The 26,564-nt window shown below is 57.1% G+C and overlaps 1 protein-coding gene across 4 annotated transcripts in view; it reads right to left on the bottom strand.

Moving 5' to 3' along the window:
• The window catches only part of LOC122390017 (teneurin-m-like), a 95,912-nt gene that overhangs the window by 21,292 nt on the left and 48,056 nt on the right, over positions 1-26,564 (bottom strand). For 2 of the 4 annotated variants that reach the window (XM_043382577.1, XM_043382579.1), the window contains exons 5-11: positions 22,718-24,853; positions 19,709-19,977; positions 17,176-17,392; positions 16,457-16,651; positions 7,379-7,588; positions 5,245-5,353; positions 3,372-3,489 (exon numbers count right to left, since the gene is read on the bottom strand). In XM_043382577.1, coding sequence (XP_043238512.1) covers positions 3,372-3,489; positions 5,245-5,353; positions 7,379-7,588; positions 16,457-16,651; positions 17,176-17,392; positions 19,709-19,977; positions 22,718-24,853 — 3,254 coding nt within the window. The remainder of the gene's footprint in view (positions 1-3,371; positions 3,490-5,244; positions 5,354-7,378; positions 7,589-16,456; positions 16,652-17,175; positions 17,393-19,708; positions 19,978-22,717; positions 24,854-26,564) is intronic. The other 2 variants (XM_043382578.1, XM_043382580.1) reach the window with 2 other exon arrangements.

The following is a 26,564-nucleotide window of genomic DNA, read 5'->3' as shown; positions in this document are numbered from 1 at the left end:
ATTTGGTCTATTCTGATTCCATCTGTGCCAAAAATACCGAAATCAAACCATTTCTAGGGGTCGCGAATTCAATTTGAAAATGCCAATTTTAGCGAAAAATCGGCCAAATTAATACTATTTAATTTTGGAACAAGGCTACCATGCCAACAAGTTGGGGTCAATTTTCCCATTATTTGGTCTATTCTGATTCTATCTGTGCCAAAAATAACGAAGGCAAACGATTTTTGGGGATCACGAATTCAAAATGAACATGTCAATTTTAGCAGAAAATCGACCAAATTACCATTATTTGATGTTGGGACAAGGTTACCATGCCAACAGGTCGGGGTTGATTCTATCATTATTTGCTCTGTTCTGGATCTATAGCAGTGACAGAAGTAACGATATTAGATCACTTTTATGGGTCGCAAGCTTGCATTGGAGTTTTAATTTTAGTGGAAAAATGACTTCATTTGAACGACTATAAATATGCAAAGCCAACGTGTTCCAGTGGTATTAATGGCTGTTAGACACCGTGCAACATTGCTTTAGTTGTAGCCTGTAGGTATATTCGACGTGCAGCGGTAAAAGAGAGCACCAAAAATATCATTTTGGTCAATGAACAGCATATGCTCATTTACACTCACTCTGGCTTAGACCGTCATTAGCACCTACACAAGACCGCAACTCGTAGAACGAATGGCTATGTAGTCAGGGGGCTAAAATCAGCGATCGAGGCTTTCTCATTGGAACCACCTAATTTTCAATGAGTCGTCTCATTCAGCAAAGGAAATGAGCAATCCCCAGGACATGAACATTGACCTATCGATACAATTTGGGTGGAAGGGGCATTAAAAACCGTTACGGTATAACCATATAACTCGCATGCCGTATTTTAACGGAAATATGGCATGAAGTAGATAAAGAAGTTATCAATTGCTTCTGTATATCTATACCGATATAAAAACAGCACTAAGCTATGCCGGTATGCATGAATGATGACCTTTGCCAATTTGATAGCCGACCTCCCCGAGTCCCGGAGTTGCAGAGACGGATGAGAGAGGGGCGCAAGCTTTACACCACCGTCGGGTGGCTGCTGTATGAGTTTAGCTTTGCCCCTCCCCCACAAACACCCAAACCCGCACACAGCATGTGCGTTTGAGCATATGGAAAGGAAGCTGGCCAAGAACATCACAGGACAGTAACACCGAAACTCCATCCTCGCCCCATTATGAAAGAAATATGTTTGCGATTTTGCTTATGACGGACAGCACTGGCCTGGCCGAACGCGTGCACGACTGCTCGTGACTCCAATTCTGGGCATGTGTCACTTCTATACCAGCTGATGACTTGAGACGGGTGCAGATAGCATGTCATGGAACCAGTGCCTGGTGACGGCCGCTGCCAGCAGTATCCTTTCAAGATAACGGACCTTACACTGCACACTGCACTCTACAGGCTCAGTCCAAACCCTCAGCTGATGTTGAACTGAAGTCGACGAATGCCATCCGTCTCCCTCATCCGTCAACCGACTCTGCAACTCCGGGACTCGGGGAGGTCGGCTAGCAAATTGGCAAAGGTCATCATTCATGCATACCGGCATAGCTTAGTGCTGTTTTTATCTCGGTATAGATATACAGAAGCAAAACGAAGATGAAGATGAAGATGTCATTGCCTAAAGCTGGAAATTACGAAGGTGCCAATGTCTAGACGGCTCAGCCAACTCCGAGGTAGAACCGTTTACTGACTCCTGGCATTGCCTGGGGGCCGACACAGTGGGTGGGCCATTGACCTTAGGTGGCGGACCTGGTTCTCCTCGTCTTCAGTCTCTGCACGCACACTCCCTCATATGATGCGTCCTGGTACCACCATACGGCCCATGCAGGATGAAAATCTCCTGCTACATTAGTTTCTTCAAACTCAGACGCCAACTAGGTACCTGAGATCACAAGTGATCTGTGCAAGAAGCTGTGAAAGGTCTTCGTCACGTATCAACCATGCACGTATCAGCGCATGGCTAGTCGCCTGTGGTCGAATATGAACTCGTAAATGATCTGCAGTTGTATCGGAAACTCTTACACAAGAACGGTGTGTATCTGTCCCCACTGAAGAAATGGAATAGTACATGATTGGTGGGCATGGAAAGAATCGACGCTTTCGAGTTTGTTTTCGGATTAGAAGTTGATATTTTTGGGTAGAACACCCAGATTTATCCTACCCTGTCTCATAGGTGTATTACATCGTAGCCGTGAGCGATCAGGACGGAGTTTCTTGTGGAAGCATACGGTAAAAATGGTTCGATCGTTTTTTCATTACATGATTTGAAATCCATTCGAAGCCATGATCTGTGAGATGTATCCTGAGCTCATTTGCACAAACTTTAATTGTATGGACACAAAGAGCCTGTCATGAACAGAGACGTGGCAACTGAAAGGTCACATTTTAATTTGACCTCACAGGTCATCAAAGGTCACCATTACAACTCATGACCTTCAAGAGGCAGAAGATTTCAAAAATGATTACACGCTGACCAGAATGATACCAAGGACAGGGGCAAAACATCCCGGGTTGGGATGTTTTGCTCCTGTTGTTGGTCGCCGGGATTCCCGGCGCTTTTCACCAAATGTTACAATATCGACATCGTAATGATCGCTAGTAAAACATTTAACCGGAACCACGTGATGGAGCACATCGATCTGGATGAGGAAATGAGCGCTCAATGACCCCTCTACCCGACTCTCAAAACAAAAACTTTGCCTTTAGTGCGATTTATTATCAGCGTCAAATAGGCATATTTCTAGGTAAATACGCAAATTTCAATCTCAATTCGCGACCCCTAAACCACCTTTGATTTTAATATTTTTGGCATCATTGGAATCACAAGTCGCGAAATAATGGGAAAAACCACCCCCACCCACAAATTTCCAAAATCGGGAAAAATGGGTACCCCTACGGGACAGGCTACTTTCAGGCGTTTTTAGTGTACTGCGGGACGGTCTACCTTCAGGCGTTTGTCGTGTACTGCGGGACAGTCTACCTGCAGGCGTTTGTTGTGTGCTGCGGGACAGGCTACTTTCAGGCGTTTGTAGTGTACTGCGGGACAGGCTACCTTCAGACGATTGTCGTGTACCGCGGGACAGGCTAACCACAGGCGTCAGTTATGAATTGCTGGCTAGGCTGCTTTTAGGCGTTTGCTTTGCGGGACAGGCCACCTACAAGCGTTTACGGTGTATCACGGGATAGGTTTACTAAAACAGACGTGGATCGCGGAGCAGGGACATAATAATTGGCGGAACTGGGACTGTCCTCTCTGGTCATAGGACAGTTTGACCCCGAGTTTAGGTGCGTCTCTCCCAGTTGAACACGGCGCGTGGGGGGGGGCGGGTTCTCACCTGACAGGATCCCCGCGAGCTGCAGGACTTCGGGCAGCCCTGGAGCGTGCAGTGGCGGCCGTTCCAGCCGGTGACGCACAGACAGGTGCCGTTCTTGCACTGGCCGTGCTCCTCGCACCTGTGAACAGACAGGGACAGTCAGTGGCGCCGTACCCTTATGAAGCCCGCTCTGATAGATGGCACACTATTTACTTGATGAGTTTAACGAGTGCTGGGGTCTTGTTGACAAACGACGTAGCGTGTTTCGGCGCCCTTAACGTAACGATATGGGAATTTCTTATAAATGAGTCGGGCATTTTTAGACCAGAATAGCGCCGTTCGTCGGCTGGTGTAATCAGTTTGTGGTACCCGGCTTTGTTTACCGCCTAAATGAAGCTGCAGCTGGCAACAAAACCATGTAAAATCGCCGTTTGTACTGCGCCCAATCCATCACAGCCGAGCCGCGGCAGGGAGCACGGGTAGCTGACTAACGGCTTCGCTTTCCGCCGCTCGGCTCCGACCCGGCCGGATATCGGCGCCGCAGTTTGGCCGCTCTTCCCGGCGGCGAATTGCGTTTCCGGGCACGTTTCGAGGCGACGCCACAACTGGAAGAATCACGCTAATTCTTTGGCGGGTCGTCCCGTTCGCCGGCCATTCAGGGGGCCGTTTTTCCCGGTGTGCTGACGTGGCTCGGCTCCCGACGGCCCGGCCAATCGGGCCACGCAGCAATCTTTGACAAATTTCCAGCTCGACCTTTGTGGACATTTCCCAGGCCGCCATTAGCCGGGGCCGGCTCAAAGGAGAGATGTTTTCGGAAGCCGGCTGCGTGCGACAGTGATGGCGCCTATTGGGCCGGCCGGGCGGCGGCTCGCTCTGCGGCAGGCGCAGCGCCGCAGGGGAGGGGGACTGAGGAGTCGGCACAGCCGCTCCAGACAACACGGACGTACCCTCTCACACTGCTGAAAACAACGACTGATTCTCTGTCGCCGACAGAAGCAGGCCGCCCGGAGAAAAATAGCCGCCGGCTGGGAGCGCCGTTTGCGGGCGGCGCAGCTGCAGCCGGCCGGCCGGTGACGGGCCGGCTGACGTCCACTCCCGGACGGCCGGACGTCAGCGGCGCCGACGGAACAAGACATCCCGGCTGCGGGCTGTCCGGCCCGAGCGTAAACTAATCCATTTAGGCCGACGGCCCACTCGGCTTATCGTCGCTCGCTGCTCGGTCCGCACGACCTCGCATGTTAAACTCGGCACCAGTGCTCGTGATTTTCGGCGAGCGGGGTCAGTGAACCGGGGGTGACATTCGGCGCCGTCAGATTCCTCTGGGCCATTCCAGTCGGTCGCTCCGGGCTGCAGCGGGAGTGGTTTGGCCGCCGCCACTGACTGGTGCCGCCCGGCGCCGGGCTGCAGCGGGAGTGGTTTGGCCGCCGCCACTGACTGATGCCGCCCGGCCCCATAACATGGCGGATAAATCTGTGCGCCGCTGACAGACAATCTAATTAAGCGGCATCCGGTGCGCTGCTGCATAAGACGGGAGATTTACTGACGTGCAGAGCCGGCCGCCGACTCCAGAAACCTCCGGCGGCCGACACAAAGGCCGCGATCCCGCCCTAATGCCCACAGGCTTATATGCTGAATCCAACGGTCCAATATTTTCAGCGGAAAATATAAAATGTAATTATTCACTGTCCTTTCACTCACTTCATATCCGTCATATCATAGCTTTTGACGTCAACTCACGAGACAGTTACGTAGTGGTTATAACCAGATATTCTTGCTGTTTAGTACACTCAACAGACTCCTACATATTATGCGTCGTCTCCAACAATCATCGCATCACCACACCCTCGTTCCGCGGTGGAGGACGGACGGTCGCCCACCCCGGCCGAGTGCTCACCTGGGGTCGCAGGTGCGCGACTGGCAGTGCGGACCGGTCCAGCCCGGCTCGCACTGGCACTGATTCCGCTCGCAGAAGCCGTGTGGGCCGCAGTCCAGACTGCACACCGCTGGAACACAGAAAACAACGCGTCAGAGGGGTACAGTGTGTCAGGGAGCACAGCGCGTCAGAGGGGTACAGTGTGTCAGGGGGCACAGCGAATCAGAGGAGCACGGCGCTTCATGGGTGCGACGGGGACCGGGGTTCGGTAGTGATAGGCGCACCGCGCACACCGGAGCTAACGAACCCGTATCTCATGACCTGGTTAATACTTGATCAGCCCCACCCAGTAAGTACTCTCCTCGCACCACATTGCGTGTCCATCAGCCGGCGGTATCTGTGAGTGTGTAATTAGGGCCGCGGCGGTTGCGGCACGCCGCGTCGGCCGGACCATCTGTCGGCACTCAGTCTCGGCGCACCGGGCGCCACGTCTGTCGCCTGTTCTCGGACCGGCCAGCGACGCTGACCGCCGTCCGCCCGCCGCGCCCGGTCGATCTCCACAGCTCGGCCGGAAGCGGGCCCGGTCAGCGGCGACCCTGCGTGCCCCGCGGCGGCCGTACTGCTGACATGGCCCGAGTTTGGTCTGGAACGGGCTGTCAGACATCGGCCGGTCAGACTTGGCGGCTGGCGGCCTCCCTGGCCGACCGGCCTGGGAAGCCATCACAAGTCTGCGGCTGATCTCAGGCACTTCCGTCAGTCTATCAGTCGCTCATCAGTCCGTCAGTTTATCAGTCCGTCAGTGGCCAACCGATCAGTATGTCAGTTGGTGAGTCGCGGAGCCTTTCAGTCCGTCAGTCGGTAGGTCGCCGGCCGGAGCGGGCCGGTGTTTCGCTCAGCCCGCTGGCCGTGCTCACTGCTCAGTCGCCGGGCGGGGCGGGCCGGCGCGGTGTTCCGCTCAGCTCGCTCACTGCTCAGTTACCAGGCGGACCGGGCCGGTTTTTCGCTCAGCTCGCTTACTGTGCTCGGTCACCGTTGGCAGGCCGGACGGGCGGCGATCGACCTCTGGTGGCGACCACCTGACCGGCCTCGGCCGAGCGCGCCGCTGACTTATTATTCCTCCGAGACCCGCGCGCGGCCCGCAAGTGGGCGGCGGTGGGGCGCGAATGGTAACGAGTCGCCGGCGCCGCCGCCTCCGAGAGGTGACCGCGCGGGCTGAATACTCGCCGGCGCCACCGGACAGCGGGCTGGGAGGGGTGTGGGTGGCGCCCCGGCGATATTATGAAGAGACCATCTCCCGGAAAACGCGGCCGCGCGGCTCAGCCGAGCCGACATGGAACTCGGCACTGTAGCTCTGATCGTATTGTACGAAAGCTCTGTCGCATCTGCATGATATATTCAAAATGGTACTGCATTATATTACCACTTTAGACCATTGGTCGATCGGTCACGAAAATCTGTATCGATCATAAAAACAGATGAAGCTCACAAAGAAGATACAGATGCATCGTTCTGCATCGGATGACCTTCAGGAACATTGGAAGTCAGTGAGTCAAATGTATTCTACGACGAATCTTCTCCGGGAAATGTTGCTATGGCCATGGCGAGTGCGTCCAAGTTTAAATGGAAAGTTCCGGCTCGATTTTCAGTGTGTTCGGAGAGCCTACGGTCCCGGGCTGGCCGTCGGTTTATATGGCTCCGCCGGCCGGGCCCGCTGACGGCCAGGTGAACTGATCAGCCAATTGTGATCGGCCGGGGTGCTCGCCTCGGCCCGGTCGATCATCGCTCGGAGAAACTCCCATCTCATTAGGCAGGGCATCTGACCGCGCTAGTGCGCCGCCTCACTTTTATTGGTCTGGGCTCACGAATTGGGAACGTTTTATCCAGCCAATGGAAAAGCGATGTGATTTGTGTGTGTGCAAAAGGTGTAGTCTTATCACAGAACAAATTGATACTGAGGGCTATCGAACAAAGTCGTTGCTTTGTCCATGTTTCTTATTCCACAGTTCTCGACCACTTTTATATCCTCTCCCCTCCTGTCCCTTGTTCCCCGGGCGCTTCTCCATCTCATTCCGCGCTTCCTTAATCCTTAAGTGTGCCTTTTCTATCATTCTCCCATCCATATCTCCCCCCACCCCCACCCCTCTGCCTCACTCACGTGTGTCGCAGACGGCGCCGGTCCACTCTGGGAAGCACACGCACTGGCGCCGGTCCGGGTCGAACTGGCCGTGGTTGGAGCAGTCAGGCAGACAGTTGAGCGCGTCCTGGTCCGTCTCCGAGCAGTCGGCGCCCCGCCAGCCCTTCTGGCACACGCACACGCCCTCCACGCAGAACCCGTGGCCTTGGCACGTCGGGTGCGGACAGTCCACTGCGGGCAGGGCACGGGCGGGGTCAGAGCTGAGACGCATGGCTGCCCAGCACCGCTCGGGTTCCAACAGTCCAGCCCGGGATAAATGTGGGCGGTTGTGCGAGCCTGCTGACGTATCGGACCAGGCAGGCGTAGGAAAATATTGAGGTTCATTACGATCAAATGGAAATCGGAATCGTCTGAATGACGGGTCGTTTCCCCGAGGGCCGCCCGGTCCGTGAGACGGATGGCCACGCGGGCGGCGGCGGCGGGCTCCATCACCGAGTGCCGCTCTGAGCTAACTCACGCGCCGGCGACGCTCGGGTACTCAGGTGTAGGACGGGAAAAGGTCAGCACACTGGAGAGGTCGCGGACGACCTGCTCACTCCATTAACAGGTGACCCGCTGCCGAATCTGAAAGCAGATCCCCGTATCCATGATGTAGACGCGGCGTAGTAATTTAAGACATATAGTCCGACGATGGCACAGCGTACTTTATCAGGCTAGCTCGTGTTTAAACTGCACTTCTGGTCGGTATGTGTTGGCTGTTGTTGCGGACGTCTCTGGCTTTCTTGTGTGGACTGTATAGTGTTTGTTACGTCTCGCAGCATTCGGGTTGGCGGCCGGGGGAAATTGTGAGAGGATGTAGGATTAATAGAGGCAGTGAACGAATAATGAAGAAGGGAAGTATCTAATCGGTAAATAAATAAACACGGATGAATAATTTACGGATCAAAGGTTCAACAGCGCCCGTCTCAGAGCGCATAAGGAGCACACCTCGCGGCATGCATGTTGGGTTGTTCAACAGCGCCCGTCTCAGAGCGCATAAGGAGCACACCCCGCGGCATGCATGTTGGGTCGTTCAACAGCGCACGTCTCAGAGCGCATAAGGTGCACACCTCGCGGCATGCGTGTTGGGTCGTTCGACAGCGCCCGTCTCAGAGCGCATAAGGAGCACACCTCGCGGCATGCATATAATGTAGGATGACAGAGGATTGATAGGAATAGTGAGTAGACCCGGCCACCGTGAGAACTGTGAGCTGCGCGCCGCTCTCCTTTCCTCCACTCGCCACTTCGGTTTCACTCACACCACCACCACTTAAACACAGTCTTCTAAATAGAAGAGTTCGCTATTGACCGAAGACGGCGAGATGGCAGCAGTACAGCACAGACACAGTAGTTAGAAAAGTTAGACTCGAGCGGCAGCAGAGCGCCGCCGTCCGCGTTTGAGAGCGAAGTGAACTCGTCGGCGACTAACAGTGAAGTGAGACCGAGCAGAGCCCGGTATCGGTTCAAATACATGGCCAAAATGTCACTCGATACAGGGGTCGTGACGCAGAGCACAAAAAAGTCGGCCGGCACGCCGCGTCCCCTCACACACCCTTCCAGTTCCCAGGCCCAGGGCCCCGCCGGCCCCATTCGGAACAGGTCACAGGTCAGCCGGGTCGCAGGGTCACAGGGGGACGCCAGTCCACCGTTCGCGGCGTCGATATGGCCCATTGCTTCTGTCTCAGAAAAAACCATGCGCGGCGACAGGTGGCCGCTGGGCGGGCGGCGGCCCGGCCCGGCGGCGGGACCGGCGGGGCGGGGTGAGGGGCTGCGCGGCGGCGGCTCGGCTCGGCATCGGCGGCGCGACATTTGCCTAGTTTGTCGGCAACATCACTCCCCCCTGTGTTCGGTCGTACGTTCCGAACACACCCCCAAATGACCGACAAACTTCTCATACGCTATTCCTATGACTACTCACTAGTAACCGGCACACATGGACATCAGACATTTGCCGAGCGAATAAGCCAAGCCAGACCAGGCCGACCAACACGGCGCTCGCTCGTCATGCGTTGACTTTTCTCCTCTCGATTCGTCTCGTTCTCAGCTTCAATTCACTTGTGGTCCTCTACTTCATCGTCTTCCTTCGTCTTCTCGAAATCCTCCTTCTCCCCGTTTACACAGATTCACTTGCATTCCTCTTCTCAGAAGCAGATCTTGGTGGCTGGTCGCGTGTACAGTTTCGCGATAGCCGTTTGAAGCTCGGCCGACCGGACTCTGCCACCCGCTGCCGGCAACACGCGGCAGATGCGGGCCAACGGACATGAGCCCCGAAACATGTTTGGGTCTGCCATCAGCACTAAGTCCCCGACTTGCAGGTTTCTCTGCTCCTTGCGCCACTTGCTCCGCTGGATGAGAGTCGGCACGTACTCTCTTGTCCACCTCCTCCACACATGTTCCGCCACAGCTTGGACATGCTTCCATCGGCGTCGGCGGCGCATGTCTCTGTCTCTCACGAGCCCTGGCGCGAGATGCCTCGAGGCGCCACCGAGCAGAACATGATTTTGCGTCAGAACCTCTGGGTCTGGCGGCTCCGAGCTGACGTGGATCAAGGGTCGATTGTCGCCCATGTGCTCAACTTCAGTGGGTGCCGTCACAACCGCTTCGTCTGTGAGCGTTTGTGGACCCACCACCTTCTTCAGAGTGTTCTTCACCGATCGCACAAATCTCCTCCACACTCCCCCCATGTGGCTAGCAGCCGGGAGGTTGAAGAGCAAGTCAAGTTCGAGGACACTGAGTTTTCCTGCGATCTCCCTTTCCATGGCTTGCAGCTCCGCCTTTAGCTCGAGACAGCTTCCCACGAGGTTGGCGCCGTTATCGGAGAGGATAAATGATGGTCTCCCTCGCCTTGCATCGTGGTATGGTGAGAGCGGAAGCAGATCACTCTTTCCAGGTAGCTCGTTCCCCAGCGCCCGACTGTGGGTTTCCTCCGGATAGCTTGTCGTCTGCACCCGTTTGAGTATCCAGACTTCGGCATCCCTAACTTCTTGGGCACTGAGAGGTCCGCTGAGACGCGTTTCATCGTCTGAGGCGCATATGGCTGTGTTATGAGTGAAACGTCTCACACAGGCCGCCGCTCGACGGTACTTGAGCCAGCCCGAGCTCTTCATGGCGTCTGGTAGCACGGGCTGTCGTTGGGTCGTGAGTCCCACGAAGCTCTCTTCCTTCACTTCCTCTTGTCCCGGTCTGAGCGGGCTTGCGTCTTGCTTTGATGGCCAGTCTTCCTCATCTTGCCACAGAAGCCCGGGTCCGCGGAGCCATCTGCAGTCTGGCGCTAGCTCTGACGCGGCCAGCTCTCTTGAGCAGTCGTCTACAGGATTCAGTGTTCCTGACACGTGACGGCACTGCTCCTTCCTGGTCAGGTCGTGGTTGCGTTTGAGTTTTCGTTCCGTGGCTTCGAGCCGTTTCATTGCGATCCGTCCGTTGTCGGGGAGCTCCACCCGGTCTTCCTTCCACAGCATGCCTGTTTCACACCTGTCCGGAGGCCCTTTAGTTTTGCCTTTCAGGATTGACAGCGCACGCTCATCCTCCCTGGACTGTTCTACAGGCTTGTCGTACTTGGTCCCAAAAGCCTCCGTGGACCAGTCCTTCACGGCGGTTGCTAGGTCGTCGTCGCTGTTCTGGGCGTTGCGTTGAAGGAACATAACCTGGCGCAGGCTGCTTGGCACCACTGCTGATATGGAGCCAGCTAGTGCCCATCCAAACCCGGTTCTTATAGCTGCTGGCTGGTTGGAACGACCCTTTCGTACTTCCTGTTGGAGAACAGCTTCCAGCACGTTCCCTCCGAGCAGCAGTTTCACATCCCCGCCATCATACTGCGAGAATTTTAGTCCACGGAGATGTTCGCATTGCTTGAGTTGGCGGTGAGATACCGTTGGGGCAGTCACATTCAGTGATGGTACAGCCCAGGCTTCAGGGATTTCGATGTGTCCTCTCTTCGCACCATCGCCCAGTGCGCTAACTGTCAGGGTAACGCTTTCAGAGGGTTTCTGCGCTCCGCTTCCCTCCACATTTTGGATGCAGAGCTGGCGAAGGTCCCCGGTGATGCCCAACTCCTGCAGGACATCAGCGCTGCACAGTGACGTCTGCGCTCCGGTATCTAGCAGCGCCAGGACGTCTTTTGATTTGGTCGCTCCGTGGACGCGCACCTGAACGACCTGTAGCAGTGTGTCGGTCTCATCGCTCAGGGAGGCTGCTACAAACGGCGAGCTTCCCGTTCCTTTAGCTTGCGGATGTGGTGCCGCAGCCGTTGAGGATCCGCTCGGAGAGTCTTCTTCCCTTGAGCTTCCCTCCTCATGCCTCGCGTGTCCTGAGCTTCTGTGCAGTAATGGGTGGTGAGTGAGCTTGCAGCCCTTCACTCCGCACTTCCGAGAGGATCTGCAACTCCTGGTCCAGTGACCCTTCCTCAGACAAGAGAAGCAAAGACCGTTCTCGTACACCACTTCCATTCTCGCTTCCAATGTTTTGCCCTTGAACGACGGGCAGTCAGTCACCCTGTGTTTTTCACTGCACACCAGACAGGGCGGCGGTGAACGTGGCTCCACTTCTCCAGCTTCGTGAGTCGCTCCAGTCGCGAGCGCTGTCCTCCGCACCGCTCCTTCACGCTGCGTGTCGATTGCACGTTTCCGTTCCGACGTCCCGGACTGGACGGCCGAGAAGCTGAGGATGCTGACTTGCACCTGAAGCCATTCGCTGAAGGTCTTCAGAGTGGGTCGTTCTGGCCGTAGCCGAAACACTTCACGACCCCATTCTCGGGCCAGCTCATTTGGCAGCTTCTCCACCACCCTCCTGAGGTTCTCACTACTGGACAGATCGCTTGAATAGCCAAGATTCTGTAGGACGGTCACTGTGTTATGAACGATGGCGTAGAACTTTTCCATGGCTGGAAGATCCGTGAGATCTGGTGGGTTGGAAGTGAAGATTTTCCTCAAGTGACTTTGGATGATGTCTTCTTCTCTCCCAAATCTTTCTTGTAGGGTTCTCAGAGCTTCCAGGTAGAGGCTGCCATTGAACAGCATGCCTTCAATAGCTTGGGCTGCCGGCCCTTCTACTGCGTTCTGCAAGTGAGCCATTCGCTCTGAGTCCGATAGAGACGGCTGGTCGTGGACGAGAGCCTTAAATAGGCCGATCCAGCGAGGCCACTCTTCAGGGCTGCCTCGGAAGGTAGGCAGCGTCAGACGTGGTATACTTTTCACGAATGCTGATGGGCCCGGGACGTCACATCGCCGCTCGGAACCCAACGCTGTCACCCAGCTGGTTGGGTCCTGGTTGGCAGTTCTCGGCGTCTCGTCGGCCATCGGAGAGGTACTAGTAGCTTTCGGTGGCGGCGGCTCGCGCCGGAGCTCTCCCAAACCACTGACCACGCGTTCTTGCTCTTGCTCGTTTCCCTTCTCGCGGCCGCATCCGGTGTTGTTTTGACGACTAGGCGCCACTTCCACAGCGACCTCATCTTCAAAGTCGTGTCTTCGTTCCCACTCCAACTCGTTGCCAGCTGCCTTCCAGAGACGCGCCTTCAAAGCTGCACGTTCCACCTCCTCTTCTAGAGCCCTTTCTTCCAGCAAATCTTCCTGCTTTCTCATCTCTCGTTCTCTTTCTTTCCTTGCTTCTTCCAGCATATCTTCCTGTTTTCTCATCTCTCGTTCTCTTTCTTTCCTTGCTTTGAGATGCTTTAGTTCGAGAGCTTTCAATTCCGCGGTGATTTCAGCCTCCTTGAAAGTGGCTGAAGCCTTTGAGCCTCGTGATATGTGAGACCCGCACACTTTGCTTCCTTCCTCAAGTTGCACCGATGGTAGGGGGAGCATTCCTGTGCGTGACGCTGAGCGGCTCGCTGATGGGCGAGTTATCGCCTCTTCAATTCTTGCGACCGTTTCGGCGTGCCGTGCTGTTATTCTTGTGGCGTACTCCTCCGCTTCTTCCAACTCGCTCACATCTTGCAACTTCTCTACGAACTCCTCATTTGCCTCCATGAAGGCGTCCAGCGTTGTGTGCAGCGTCTCGAGCCGCTTCTTCAATTCCTCTTCACTGGCTCGCCGCGCTATTTGCGCGTCAGCCCTGTTACACGAGCGTGTGAACATGGCCGCCTTGCGACCGCGATGAAGCTTTAATGCCTTCCGTTCAGCGGTGATATCTCCATCCTCTCCTCCTGCAGGGTCGCAGTTCTCTGGCATCGTCTCCCGGTTCTCCGTCTCCGTCTCCTCTTGCCCTGCAGGCTCGCAATTCTCAGGCGTCGTCTCCTGGTGCTCCGTCTCCATCGCGTCTTCCATCGGTCCACGATGCTTCTCAATTCGACTGACACGGTGGGAGCAGAACTTATCGACGTCACGGACGGTTGTTCACGCACAGTATCGACTTATTGTACATTCTCTTCTAGACTTCTTTCTTTCTTAGCTGATACCATCCGGCCCGGAGGACCAGCGAATGTTGCGGACGTCTCTGGCTTTCTTGTGTGGACTGTATAGTGTTTGTTACGTCTCGCAGCATTCGGGTTGGCGGCCGGGGGGAATTGTGAGAGGATGTAGGATTAATAGAGGCAGTGAACGAATAATGAAGAAGGGAAGTATCTAATCGGTAAATAAATAAACACGGATGAATAATTTACGGATCAAAGGTTCAACAGCGCCCGTCTCAGAGCGCATAAGGAGCACACCTCGCGGCATGCATGTTGGGTTGTTCAACAGCGCCCGTCTCAGAGCGCATAAGGAGCACACCCCGCGGCATGCATGTTGGGTCGTTCAACAGCGCACGTCTCAGAGCGCATAAGGTGCACACCTCGCGGCATGCGTGTTGGGTCGTTCGACAGCGCCCGTCTCAGAGCGCATAAGGAGCACACCTCGCGGCATGCATATAATGTAGGATGACAGAGGATTGATAGGAATAGTGAGTAGACCCGGCCACCGTGAGAACTGTGAGCTGCGCGCCGCTCTCCTTTCCTCCACTCGCCACTTCGGTTTCACTCACACCACCACCACTTAAACACAGTCTTCTAAATAGAAGAGTTCGCTATTGACCGAAGACGGCGAGATGGCAGCAGTACAGCACAGACACAGTAGTTAGAAAAGTTAGACTCGAGCGGCAGCAGAGCGCCGCCGTCCGCGTTTGAGAGCGAAGTGAACTCGTCGGCGACTAACAGTGAAGTGAGACCGAGCAGAGCCCGGTATCGGTTCAAATACATGGCCAAAATGTCACTCGATACAGGGGTCGTGACGCAGAGCACAAAAAAGTCGGCCGGCACGCCGCGTCCCCTCACACACCCTTCCAGTTCCCAGGCCCAGGGCCCCGCCGGCCCCATTCGGAACAGGTCACAGGTCAGCCGGGTCGCAGGGTCACAGGGGGACGCCAGTCCACCGTTCGCGGCGTCGATATGGCCCATTGCTTCTGTCTCAGAAAAAAACCATGCGCGGCGACAGGTGGCCGCTGGGCGGGCGGCGGCCCGGCCCGGCGGCGGGACCGGCGGGGCGGGGTGAGGGGCGGCGCGGCGGCGGCTCGGCTCGGCATCGGCGGCGCAACATTTGCCTAGTTTGTCGGCAACAGCTGTGGCGTTCGCTAAAATATTGACGTCAGTGTGTATTTGGTCCGTGCCGCCGATGACCCGCTGTAAAAAGGCTGTTTCTGTAAACTGTTTACAGCGGGAGGTTTTTCAACGACGACCGCCCGTGGCGATTTTCGCCAAACAGAGGCACATTGTTGCAGAAGCAATGTCGCTCTCTCGGCTGCCCTCAGCCCAAAAGGGGCCTCTCAGTCTTTTGTCATGGTTTTACGCTCCGACCACATTGTGGCCAAACGAGGGCCGTTCACCGCCGCAGCCCGCGCCGCGGGAGCTTCCTCTTCTGTGCCACTCTGCCGTCAGTCCCTTTATCCGCAATCCCAGCGACAGATTTGGTGATTTTTCTCCAGATGCCGGCGGAGGATCCAACAAGTTTGCTGCCCGCGAATGGTTCGTTTGAAACTCGCATTTTTAGCGTCGGAAATTTCTGGCAATTTGTCGCCGGCTGGGGTGGCTTTGAGCGGATGATTGGAAGCTCACTTCGGCGAAACGGGCCTTTGAGAACCGCGAACGAAGATTTCAAACAGAGAAAACAACGATACAGTCGTCCGACTCGATGGGTTTGTGAGAGATTGTGGGGAAATGCGGTTGAACGTTATATTCAAATTTGACCACGAAATATGGCCTACGGATGACTTTTACGGCCGGGGGTCACTGAATGGGAGGAAACTAGCTCCCTGGTCTTACTGGGCATATGTTCTTTATTCTGTCTGCGTCTGTGTGATTCGTCGACGCGAGCGATAACGTGTGCGATTCGTCCACCATTACGAATTTCCTTTAAAGGAAATAGTTCACTTTTTAACATGGGTTTTGAACTGGAATAGCAGTTCCGTAGCCTGGGCTGAGACGAGCATAAATCAGGAGCTTTTACAGCCCAACGATCACCCTAGGCATAGATATTCTATTTCTCGTCCCGAAAAAGGTGTCTTGCATTGAGGATGTGTGCCTTGCATATATTTGCATCCAGTATGAAACGAGCATTGGTCCCGAAAATTCTTCAGAAACTAGAGAAATTATCTACGAGAACTCTAGAGAAATTCTCGTACTGATCAATAAGGACATTCAGCAGCAGCAGATCGCCCAAATGCCGGTGGCCGCGATAATTTCTCTAGTTTCTGAAGAATTTTCGGGACCCATGCTCTTTTCATACTGGATCGCGTGTGCCTTACAGAAACTGAAAAGTTCTTCCTATATCAAAATATAGAAAATAATCTTTTGTTATAAATAGGTTTTATTTTCTTTGCTGATCATTTGAACATAAAAAATCATAAATCCATTGCAAAAAAAAATAATATCGTGAAAGTGAACTATTTCCTTTAAACGTTGTTCGCTCTTCTAAATAGACTAAATTTTAGCCTGATATACATAGTTAGGTGATATTTTTCTTCTATAATGCATGTCTTAACACAAGTAATCCGGTTGGAATGAGTGAGGAACTCACGCTGCTCATAGAACCCTCTTTTGTAGCCCTGGGTAGTGGGTAGCCCCCCTCCCCTGTGAGGGGGTCAGTGGGAACTCACGCTGCTCGCAGAACTGGCCTTTGTAGCCCTGGGCGCAGCGGCAGGTGCCCTCGCGGCACCGGCCGTGGCCGCTGCAGTCGGGCACCTCGCACTGGTCGTGCCGCAGCGAGCACTCGCGGCCCTTCCACTCGGGCTTGCAGTGGCACTGGCCGTCGCGGTACTCGCCGTTTCCGGAGCAGAGCAGCGGACAGGCCACTGCAGGGACAGCACCAGGGCGGTTAGTGGGAATGTGGCGCCGCCGGCCGGTGCAGCGGCGGCGCGCTATGGCACAGCTGTTACGGAGCGGCACACGCCGGCAGGCTGATGACGCTCATCTGCGGGGAAATGTCAGCCACTGCGAGGAGCAGATACAGAAGCGGCACACTCGCAACTCACGGCAAACGTGGCGTGCTCTCTCAGACAGGTACGAATGGCAGCATTTCACGTAACAGGCGACAGGCTCGTGCCAAGATAACAGCGGCCCCAGTCTGGCACGACTGGGCCGTCACCGGAGCGCACGATACGGGTGCAGCTGAAATCGGATCTCTCGCAGGCTATGACAGTCACCTGCTCTGACTTTAGGGCTGTACTGACGTGTCTTCTGCTGGCCGCTGTTGGCTAATATAGAGCGCCAAAGATACTGCTACTTGCACACGCTCAGCCCCACTCACCTCTGGGCCAGCCCCTCCCGTGCCCCCTCCCAGCACTCTGCGCGGGTGCCGAGTGCCGCGGACACTCACTCTCGCTGCAGTCCTCGCCGCCGAAGCCGGCGCGGCACTCGCAGCGGCCGAGCAGACACTCGCCGGTGCCGCTGCAGCCGTTCGGACACCCCTCGGTCATGTCCTTGGCCTCGGTCAGCGTCAGCGTCACGGGCGTCTCCTCGCCGTCGTCGTTGTACACGGAGAAGAACCAGTTGCCTTGCAGCAGGAACTCGGTGAACGACTGCGGCACCGACTGCTGGAACGGGCGGAGCGGGGAGAGGTCAGTGTCCGGCGGGCGAGGCCACTCCTCTGCAGGTCTGCTGGACGGGAGGGGGAGGGGGGTCGAGGTGAGTTAGGGGCTCTGCTGCCGCCCGCCTTGTTACGGCCGGCGGCCTCGAGTGCTAAGGACGGCCGTTAGTTCGTGTTCTCCCTATCTGGGGCGGTCGTTTCGGCGGGCGGGCCGTTCGTTGCGGCCGGACGGCGCCGTTTCTCGCGGGGACGAGGCGCTGACGGGTGGGCGGGTTCTGGACGCGCGCCCGGCGCCGGCCATGCGTCGTTAACACTGGCGCCGGTATGCAATACCCTCCGGTAGCTCTCCGGGAGGAGTCCTGGGACATGGCGCTGCCGCATACCGCAGCGGCCCGCCCAATAAACCACCCGACCCGACGGCCCAAATGGACCCGGGCCTTGTAGTGGGGACGTTAACAGCGCGATTCGAGGTGGCGCCCGCTTCATTGAGCGTCACATTCGGTCGCATTGGCCGGCGGGCGGCGTCCAATTATCTCTGCCACCTGTGTAATGTCGGCTATATGAGCCCGTCCGCGCCACTGCACCGGCTGAGTGCAGCGCTCTGACTCTCCTCCGGTGGTCGAGTGGCCGAGAGGGGAGAGTTACAGACATGTCCCCGGACGCCTCCTCAACCTGGACTGCGATCTCGCTATGCTCAGTGCACGGTAGGGGTGACTGGGTTATAAGAAAAAATTATATCCCGTGACCATTTCGGTATCTGTGAAAGGCTCTTCTCAGTGTCACGCTTTCCCTCTTTTCTTTTCACGTTTCATCTTTGGCATCAAAATCGCAAATGATATCGACAAAGGTGCACAAAGATGTCAGAAGCAGTAAGTACAACGCGATATGAATACGAACATTCGAAAATTCTCATTGCCTAAAAAATGTACGCGTAGGTATTTGATTATATTTGTAGTACCTACTATTTCACCTAGTTTGGCTCAAGCTGCCTCTAGTTTAGGCTGTTATCCAGGACGATAGGAATGGGCTGACGAGCCCATTCCTATCGTGAGTCCTAAAGTGAGTGCACTTTGTGTTTGGCGGCGACGGATAAAGTTTCGGGACGATCCATAACTTCTCTACTTTGAAATTAATTGTGCCCTGGGGACAGTTCTACTCAATTTGCGAACGGAACCCGGTGTCAACTTTGACCATCTGCATAGCCAAAGACATTAGTTTTCAGAGTGGACCCCGTCATGAGAATACGAACGCTGCATTTTCCGACATAATACCACTCGGTTGGCCGTCCACTTTTCGTGGCATGTACTGCCGATAGCAGCGTTTCGAACAAAACTATGTAATGGTTCTCAATGTTACACGCGAGTGTTTCTTTTTTAAGACATCATACGTCGTTTGACATTCAGTTAAGACAGAAAAGTTACAAGTCGACTCAGAAATTCCCCTCAACGATGTAAGATTTTCACATCCCTTGGTTCTCCAATTAAGTGAACAAGTGCTTGAGACACGAGTGCGTGTGTTCATTACCAGCCGGCGACTCCCTCGCTCCCTTGGGCTCTACCGGCTGGTGATCGTCTCCATCTTCCCCGCTCCAGCGGTCCTCCGGGAACCCGCCCTCCCTCCCGGCCACTCCTCCGCGGACTCCCACCGGTGCCATCCGCCGTCCCGTCTCCTTCCGGTCGGCTCGGCGGCGGCCGGCCGTCACATGTGATCAGAGGTCGACCTCCGTCCCCGCCCGGGGGGACGGCGAGGCCGGCCCGTCGGTCACCGGCGGGATGACCGACCGGCGCACAACCCTGCCGTCTGAGACGGAACATACCGACTGACACACAGCCCTCCTCCGGTCTGAGCAGCGGGCTCAGAGTTGCGACTAGTCGCACGGGGCTGACAGTAGACGGGTCTCACGAGAAATGTGTGCACGGGCTGCCGAAAAGTGTTGACCTTTCTGAGTGGCGGCTACGTGACCTTAATTGGACCATTTTGCTGTTGGTGGTAGTGTACACAAGCGAAGAAATGTCCCAGAAGCCTCGTGGAGTGCCAGCTGGTTCGCGTTTGCGGATGTAAGGAGGATCGCGGCCATCGAGACTTGAGCTTAACATTCACCAACACATTTCATTGGGTCCTGGACGGACCAGGAATCCAATTTATTTCCGCAATGCTTACTCTTTACACCATCCCTTCTTTCTAAACTTCTGGCGTCAAGAAACAAAATGAGGTCGTCGATTGTGCCCCCGGCTTCTAGCATTGTCCCCTCGTCTCGTCCCTACTCAACGTGCTCAGAGCATGGAGTGAGTGTCGGCTGTAGCCTCTGAGCAGGTGGACTCACCCCGGAGGTGCGGCCCAGTCGGCGGCTGTAGCCTCTGAGCAGGTGGTGCACGTCGTACTGGGTGTGCGTGGGCAGCGCGTTGCGGCGGCCGTAGACGGCCAGGCTGGCGCCGCGTGGCACCGTGCTCTCCCACTGCAGGTACGCGTCGTCGGGCAGGTAGAACTGCATCGACCAGTAGCCGTGCGGACTGAGCGTTTCGGCGTAGCTCTCGTCCAGCCGCACCACTGAGAATGTGCTGCCCGCCGGCGGCACCGTCTTCCGCCGCACGTCTGCAAACGGGCCCACGGGGGGGGGGGGGAGGGGTCAGGGGGCGGAATGCAACACAAGGGTGTTCAACATTGGACAATCATTGTTTAATAATTGTTGAAACATTTAAGTAATGTTTACTTTTTCTCACTTTTTAGCTTTATACGCATAACATATCGATGAATTGCCGTTCATTGTCAAATATCGTCATGTTTACTTTAAATTTAAGCAGTTATAATCAAACGTTTTAGATATTCCTGGATCCTCCGCCTGTCTGGGTACATACGTTTTCTGTTTAAGCCCTACTTCAATCGCCATTGAGCTATCTCTGATCATTTTCTGACAGACGAGCTGCGGAGAGTCGGGCGGCAGCTGCAGCTGGCACTGATCGGGGAGCCGGCTGAGCACCTGGCTCTGGCTGCGTCTGCCGCGGCCCGTTCGGAGCTCGGCTCGGCCGCGCCGCTAATCGACACATTTCCAATAGGAGCGCCGTCTCCGCTCGGACAGCCACTCTGGCGGGCCGCTCTTTTTTGTCGCGGTTCCAATCAGCCGCCGTCGGCAGGGGCTGACGTCAGCGCGAGGAGCTGCGCCACCGGCGGGGGGGGGGGGCGGAGGGTCGGGTTGGACCACCCCCTGGCCGGCGGGGGAGGGCCGGGTGGACCACCCCCGGCCGGCGGGGGAGGGCCGGGTGGACCACTCCCGGCCGGCGGGGGAGGGCCGGGTTGGACCACCCCCGGCCGGCGGGGGGAGGGCCGGGTTGGACCACCCCCGGCCGGCGGGGGAGGGTCGGGTGGACCACCCCCGGGCCGGCGGGGGAGGGCCGGGTGGACCACCTCCTGTCGGCGGTGGTCGGATCCCTGCTCCTCGGTCGGCAGCGGCCGCCTCTAGGCGACACCAGGCGCTCCGACCGACCGGCCGGCTGTCTGCCGGCAGCCGGCAGCCGCCGCTGATCTACGGCCTGGCGGCGGTAAACAAACGTCCCGGCCGCACCCTCCCGCCGTCACAGGCCGCGCCAGCAGTCCGCCCGACCGATCGCCGCTCCCACCAGCGTTCCGGCTCAGTCGGCAGCTCATAGCGCCGCAGACGAGACAAAAACGCCGCGCCGCCGGCGGTCGCGGCGCGCCCCCTCGGCGGCGCTCACTCTGTGTTGTTGTTTAGCCGCGGTGCGTGCGGTGGCGGCAGAGGAGGCGTAATCTCGTCAGACCGAGCCGACCGGCCATCACTGCGTCTCCGCAGGCGTACCGGCTAAACAAACAGGTTTTTGCAATTAAAAATTTCCGACCGGTACGGAAACTTGGCAGCGCCGCCGCTGCCGGCCCCGGCCAGCTTACGTACCCCCGGGCGAGCCGACAATGCGGAGCAGCTTGGACGCCGGCGCTTATGCCGCGTCCATAAATAAGATTGATAATGCAGCCCAGTTGACACCGTGTGAAAGTTGCAGGCACCTCGATGCAGGCCGTGCCGTGCGCAGGGTGCCCGCGGTACATTATACATAGCATTGAGATTGATAGGATGACGCCTGCAGCGCGGCACAATAATTTAATGGTCAAACGGCCCGTTTGTCAAGCTGCACCGGATATCGCGGAGCGTGACCGGCTGATGTTACTCCGCGGTAAAGTGACGCCGCCCGGCAGCCGCGCTCTGCGAGCAAAAGTTCTGGTCGCGCCGAGTTGTCACCACAAGTTGTGGGTGCGTCACATTAGCTGCCAGCGAGGCCTGACGCTTCCGCGGCGGGTGGGCGGCGGGGGTGGGGTGCTGAGCTCACCGTGCAGCCCGACTCTGAGCTCGTTCCGGCTGTGTTTGCGCCCGTCGGCTGGGTGGATTTGACAGAATTGCATTCTGCACGGCATCTGGAGTCGGCGGCTGTGAGATGCTTTCAGCATTCAATCTAGGCATGGAGTGACGGGATTAAGCCAGAAATATTGCTCTAAGGATTTATAGAGACTTTGATGCTACGATTTTTGCTATTGATAATCGACTTGAATGTCTGGCGCTAATTCACCCTGTCGTAGACACGCCTTCCTGTTCGCTGGCGCTCTCTTGTTTGTACCGTTCCGTTGAGTCCTGTCGGGTTAGTGTCCAGCTCGAGCTGTGAGTTGCAAGCCGAAAGCTTGTTAGCGAGGCTCTCTACGCTCCAGCTGCGCCGTGCCGTCCTGGGACGCCGCGTCAGCCGAAACGGCGGCGACATCCGCCGCCCGGCCAAATTGCGTTTCACGGGATAATCCCTCAATGTTGTGCCGGCAAAACTCGGACGGCAAAAAAGGAAACGCCTTATCTCAATCTAGACGGCGGCGGTGAAAAATGCAGGTGGGGCTGCCATTCTGGCGAGTGAATGGCGAGATGAGTATCGCCGTCCCGAGGGCTCGCCGTCCCACTCTGCGACTCGCCGATACAGGGCTGATGTGAGCCGCCGCTCCCGATACGCCTTTGGCTGCCGATAAACGCCGCGGCGACGTGAACATCCGTCCCACAGTTCAACCATCACAGTACGACTCCGTAACAATCAACAGCTACGTATACCGCTTCCGAATGAATGTGCGTTGTGCCCCATTACCACCGACGCAGCGCTGTGCGCTTTGTGTGAGTGCCGCTAAACAAGCAGACGCAAGCAACTAAGAGACACACACGGCCGCGCGCCGCCACGGGACATAGGGGAATAGTCAAAACTAGAGAGACAACAGAAAGACGTATGTACACAGAAAGCAGGCGGGGAAACTGAACGACAGACTGGAGACAAGAGAACACAGAGAAAAGAGAGCTCACCTTCGACGACGATGATGGGGACCGGGGGCGGGAAGGTCACGGTGACTGTGCTGGGACGGGCGCAGGTCGGCGACGGCGCCAGCGCGGCCGGCGGCGGCGCGGCGGTCGCCGGCCGGGGCGGCGGCGGCGGCAGGGTAGTGGTAGCCGCCGCCGGAGAGTCGGGCTGGGTAGGCTCAGACGGCTCCACGGTCGGCGCCTCAGTGGGCAGCTCAGTAGGCGCCTCAGTGGGCGGCTCGGTAGGTGCTGTGGGCGGCTCAGTGGCTGTTGGTTCGGCCGGTGGCGCGGTTGTGACTTCCTCAGTTATCGTATCAGCTGCTGCTGTAGTTGAAGCTGCTGTTGGAGATGCAGTTGTCGGTTCGGTTTCCGGCGTCGATGTAGTCACGGCCGCTGTGGAAGCCTCCTCTGTGGTCATTGCGTCAGTGGGCTCGGGAGCGCTGGAACTGGGCTCAGTGGATCCCTCAGTGGTCCCTTGTGCCTCCGTTGTGTCTTCTGTTTCCGTATTTTCCGTTGTCACGTCCTCTTGAGCTGGTGAAACCGTGGTCTCCGCTGCCCCCCGGATCGGTGCCGGTGCCGGCGGCGGCGCCGTCTTCTGCAGGGTGGCCGTCACCTCCTGGTGATCGGTGGGCAGCACCAGGGACAGCTGGTACAGCTCGCCCCCGTCCACGGCCACGGTGACGGTGACGGTCCGCGGCGCCACCGGCACCGGCACGCTGTCCACCGTCACCGGCCGCCGCGGCGCCCCGCCGCCCGACTCCGACCGGCTCGATGGGGTCGTCATAGCAACGCGGTCGTCGCCGGCCGCTAATTTTTCTTCATCATCGTCGGGCCCGGTGCGAGGAATCTCATTGCTTCCGAAATCAGAGAGGCTTCCGGCGTCGGGGCCGAGGCCGGAGACGTCGGAGTCGGACAGGGCCGGCGCGCCGTCCGGCCGGTGCGGCTGGGCGGGCCGCGGCGGGACCGTGGCCCGGTCAACCAGCGGCACAAACTCCACCACCTCGCTGTCGTAGAGGAGCGCGCTGTCGCGGCGCGGTGCCGGCCACGGCGCGTCGTGCTGCGGCCGCAGCGACGGGTCGGCCGCCGGCAGCGGTGCCGGGCGGGACGGACTCGGGACGGACGGAGGCAGCTTTTCCTTGGCCGTGGGTGTCGTCAGTTTCTCTGGCGGACTTAAAGTGGGATTTTGCTGTGAGTTCGTCTCTGGGAGCGAGTTCAAAAGGATGTGTGAAGGCAGGGGCCTTGGATGCTCTTGAGAGCTTGAGAGCCCCTCAGACGAAAGGAGAGCTCCCGCTTTTGTTTGCGAGTCGGAGAGGAGAGGAGGTTTCTCATTTAAAATAGGAAGAATCATCGTCTCTAGAGGCTGGCTAAATATTTGCTGGTCGTCCATGGCGATATCAGTGTCGACGCCAACTGGTTCCGGTATTTTTACATCGTCTCCTAACAAAATATTGATCTTCGATTCGGAGTCCAGCGGCTGCTCTTGGGTACCAGAAATTATCATTGGGTTCATATTCACTGTTTCAGTCATTTTCTTTTCAATGACAGGCTCTTCAGCGCTAGGAATACTAGTCGGTTTTTGCCAGCTGCTTTCCGAGGCAGCGTTTTTCTGCTGTTGTTTTATCTCGGCAGCCTTTTTCCGCGCTGCCTCCGCGGCCGCCTGGTCGTGCTCCGCTGGCTCGGGAGTGTCGCCCTGCGGGAGCGCCGGTGCGTCGCTCTGCGGCCGCTCCTCGTCGAACCCGTTGGCGGCCGACACCTTGCTCACCATCGGCGTCAGGTTGGAGAAGTCGATGAGGCGGTCGCCGAGGATGGCGGCCTGGTGGTCGGTGGCGGGCTCCGGGTCGCCGCTGGCCTCCCACTCGACCTCCAGCAGGTCCTCGGCCGCCGGGCTGCTCGGGTCGGGATCGGAGCGGGCGGGCGCGGCGGCCTCATGCAAAACCTCTCTACGCACACGGAGGGAGCGCATGCGGCGTTGGGCGGCGCGCGGCCCGTCGGCCGGCGCCGAGTGTTTACCTGGCTGGCCACCGGCGGAGGGGGACGAGGTATTTATGGGCGGCTGGACGTCGGCGCGCGAGGCGTCTCCGCCGGACGTCACCTCTGTCGGACACTTGCCGATCGGGTCGCCGCGCGCCGTCAGACTCCACACTGCCAACAGAACGGGTATCGTGCGTCAGGCGGCTGCAGTGCGGCTCCCGCCCGGCAGTCAGCACGGCACCGGCGCGGCCGCGGCGGCAGGTGGATACTGCGCCGCACAGCACCGGCCGCCTGAGAGTCATACTGTGCCGCACGACAGTTGGGCGCGGCGGCGCAGTATGCCTCCCGCGGAGACCGGGCGCAGCTGGCATACAGCGCTGCTGCGTCAGGCGGCGCGGTGCCTGGGTTGATAATTGATTCTGTCGCGGTAATATGCGACCTAATTTAACATTAATAGGTAGTCGTGTAATACTGTCTATCGTCATCCATTCACGTCACAGAGCGGGCACTGGTTTGCGTCAGGCTGCAGTACTCAGGCTGCAGAGGACAGAGCAGGGAGCACAGGCAGCTGCGCACTCAAATACGACAGCCTGGCTCAAACTGAATATGACATTTAGGCGGAGATCAGTCGGGTGCCACGCTCCCCTGGGGCTGCAACTCTCGGAAGGGATCAAACGAGACCCGCTAAATACCGGCAGGGACTGTCGATGTACCGGTGCTCAGCAAAATGTACAGTGCATTGCTAGATGTTTTATTGCAAAATCCTACGGATTAGATGATTTAATCAGAATTTGTCGTCTGTTGTGGGATACGTTCGGCAATATCGGCGTTGATATCAGTAAGAGCAACCTGCTTTCACTGTTGTTAATCATTGTTTATTTTCTTGAGCGTGATGAGAACGAGATGACTGACTTTCATGTTTGCACGCAGTGGGATGACAAAGCGTCACAGCTGCCCGGTCGCGTCCCATTTCTGCACAAATTGTTGTCGTCACACTGCGAGTCGGACTGACAGGCTCACAGAGAACGCCGACGGCCGCGACGATAAACATTGCCACACGGACTGACGGGCCAAGGACAGAGCCGTCTGTCATCGACACGGCACAGACTGACGCGGAGAAACTGAGAGGGTCAGATACATGCCTACAGAGCGGTGCGATTGTGGTGTGTGATGGGATACACATTAAACAAACAACTCATATTTTAGTGATTTTAACATCATGCAGCAATGGTAAAGAACTGGCTATTAGGTACAATATGTGATGTGTATATCAGCAATATTAACCTGTTCTTCGATGTAGGTGCCAAAGTGCGCCTTAGTTGGTCTGGGCGGGCTTCCATTAACCAATCGCCAATGCTGGCGCTTCCTGGCGATCCATTAGGCCATTTGGTATCGGAGGGCGAACTGATTAGTCGAGTCGGTCGGCGCCGCCGCCGGCCGACACGTCGTTAGTTTGAGCGCCCGGTCGGCGGTCGGGCGCCGCGGCACCGCTGCTCGTACCGACCGGCTGTCACGGCGCCGCGGCTCGTAAGTCAATACCCGGCCCCCGGCCCGGCCGCCCGGCCAACACGACGTACGCGGGCGCCAAGCGACACTACAGTCGTTTTTCACGTGTCAACAAACCATTATTTCGGCATTATCACACGGCCAGGATGTATGGCCGGCCGGCCGGACGGCGGCGGCGCTCGGTCCCGAGGTGGCCGCATTCATTACTGGACGCCGTGGCACGTAGTCCACGCCAGCAGTCGGTCAAATTGGCCGATTTCTCATCGCCGGCGGCGTCGGTGTCGGTGGCGACGCGGCAAATTTGCCGTCTTTTTCTGGCGGCGCGACGAATTCGGCGCGCGCCCTGCGTCACCGTCGTCACCGCCGTTTACGACGC

This window comes from Amphibalanus amphitrite, unplaced genomic scaffold (assembly GCF_019059575.1).
Source record: "Amphibalanus amphitrite isolate SeventyFive unplaced genomic scaffold, NRLGWU_Aamphi_draft 000379F_arrow, whole genome shotgun sequence".
Taxonomy (NCBI): Eukaryota; Metazoa; Arthropoda; class Thecostraca; order Balanomorpha; family Balanidae; genus Amphibalanus; species Amphibalanus amphitrite.
Note: the sequence above shows the minus strand (reverse complement) of the source record. Positions and strands in the feature narration are given on the sequence as shown.